The 2,011-nt window shown below is 44.3% G+C and overlaps 1 protein-coding gene across 1 annotated transcript in view; it reads left to right on the top strand.

Moving 5' to 3' along the window:
- LOC103395574 (ephrin type-B receptor 4) overlaps positions 1-2,011 on the top strand; it is a 61,560-nt gene that overhangs the window by 55,580 nt on the left and 3,969 nt on the right. The window contains exons 14-15 of the mRNA XM_008333327.3: positions 660-809; positions 1,790-1,983. Of these exons, the coding sequence (XP_008331549.1) occupies positions 660-809; positions 1,790-1,983 (344 nt within the window). The remainder of the gene's footprint in view (positions 1-659; positions 810-1,789; positions 1,984-2,011) is intronic.

The following is a 2,011-nucleotide window of genomic DNA, read 5'->3' as shown; positions in this document are numbered from 1 at the left end:
TTGAGGCCCAAACTGTGGTCACTGCACCACTGTGTGGCTCTGTACGTCGTAGAGTTCAGACAGAACTGTCTACTTTGGAATCTAGTCATGAGCCAGATTTGGCCCGCGAACCGCCAGTTGATGATCACTAGTGTACGGTCGGGGTAAACAGACCCAGGATCAGGTGTCAGTGATGTCGAGCAGCGTCTCTTTATCTCCAAAATGAAACCGACTTCAGCGCAGCAGCGAGTTTATGTTTCTAAGAAAATAAGTCAAAGTTTATCGACGTTTTATAAATGAGTTCCCGTCACTATTTATTTTTAAAGTATCGACCGTGTTGCTGTGATCCACGGCAACAATAACCAAAATAATCTGGATTAAATCTCCGAGTTCGAGCTCGGGCTCCTGTTGAACTGATACGAACGCCGACGCCCATCTGGTTAGTCAGGCCGACGGGAAGAGTCGCTGCCAAGACAAACTCATCATTCCAGACGTCAGGCAAAGATTCACGACTTCTCCTCCTCAGTCAGCCATGAAGAAAAAAAAAGTATTTGTTTTGGTCGGAGAACAAGAAAAAAAAATACTGAAGAGTCTCCGACTGTCTCCTCTGATCTTCTGTTGTCATCTGCTGTCCAAACACCGCTGACGGCTCTTGACGCTTTTCTTTATCTCCCTCTCAGGGCGGAAAGATCCCGATCCGATGGACGGCACCCGAGGCGATCGCCTTCAGAAAGTTCACCTCCGCCTCAGACGTGTGGAGCTACGGCATCGTCATGTGGGAGGTCATGTCTTTCGGGGAGAGACCCTACTGGGACATGAGCAACCAAGACGTGTGTTTGTCTTTTTTTTTTTGTCTCCCTCTGGTCCCTGTGACCACCCCAGCATCCCCTAGAGGAGGGCGTTCGTCGTTGCGCGTTCGTAGAACTCTTCATTGTTGTATGATGTAAACATTAACGCAGCAGATGGTTCTGCACGTCGGCTTTTTACAATGGAATCTGAATGGCTTTGTTTTCTTCCTGGAAACGGCCTCAGATGGTGGGAAGTACCTGAGTGAGGGGTTTTATTTGTCATAAAGTTAAAGTACACGTTTTTAATTTGTACCTTAACTTTTAAAGTACACATTTTTAATTTGTATCTTAACTTTTAAAGTACTTTTACTTGCAGATTAAAAAAAAAACTTAAGCTTTTAAAGATTTAATTTTTCAGATGCGTTGTAATTATTTCATAGAGATTAATCACCAGCCAGAATCAGAAACAGGCCTCGAGATACAGATGATTAAAAAAAATAGAGTTAAATTCTTTTTAATTATTATTATTTAAAAAATGCAAATCGGAAGAACGTGGAAAAAAAGTTGAAAAAAAAAAATAACCCCTGAAGAACTGTGACTAAATCCCTGAACTTGTCTCAACTGGTTAATCAATAATTAATTAGCGCCTTAGCCGCTAGGAGATGTAGCACATGCCTGTTACCGTGACGACTCCCTGCCTGTTTATTCAAGATGAACTGGAGTGAAAAAAAAAAACAACAATTCTGTTCCCCGTCGTAGGGCGTCGTTCGGTTCGGTCGTTCAGGGAACACAATTAACACGGAGCAGCACCTGGAGTCAGCGCTGAACTATTTTTACACTCGTTAATTAATATAAATTGATTTCCTAAAGAGCCGGTTCCTGTTGAAGTGATTCAGATCAGCAGTAGGTGAAAAAAATATATTTCAGGGAAACTTCCTGGGAAGAAAAAACCCAACTCCAGCTTTAGGTTTCATGTCATTTATTGAACAAATATAAATTCTAAATTCTTCTCACTTCTGTAGGTGATCAATGCCATAGAGCAGGACTACAGGCTGCCCCCGCCCCCCGACTGCCCCACCCACTTGCACCAGCTGATGTTGGACTGCTGGCAGAAGGACCGCTCAGCACGTCCTCGCTTCTCAGACCTCGTCAGCGCTCTGGACAAGCTGATCCGCAACCCGGCGTCGCTGAAAATAATCGCCCAGGAAGCAGCGGGGTGAGTGGACGTCACACGCATACATTCT

Source organism: Cynoglossus semilaevis, chromosome 19 (genome assembly GCF_000523025.1).
Source record: "Cynoglossus semilaevis isolate Cse_v1.0 chromosome 19, Cse_v1.0, whole genome shotgun sequence".
NCBI lineage: Eukaryota > Metazoa > Chordata > Actinopteri > Pleuronectiformes > Cynoglossidae > Cynoglossus > Cynoglossus semilaevis.
The sequence above is the reverse complement of the archived record's forward strand: the minus strand, read 5'-3'. Positions and strand labels throughout refer to the sequence as shown.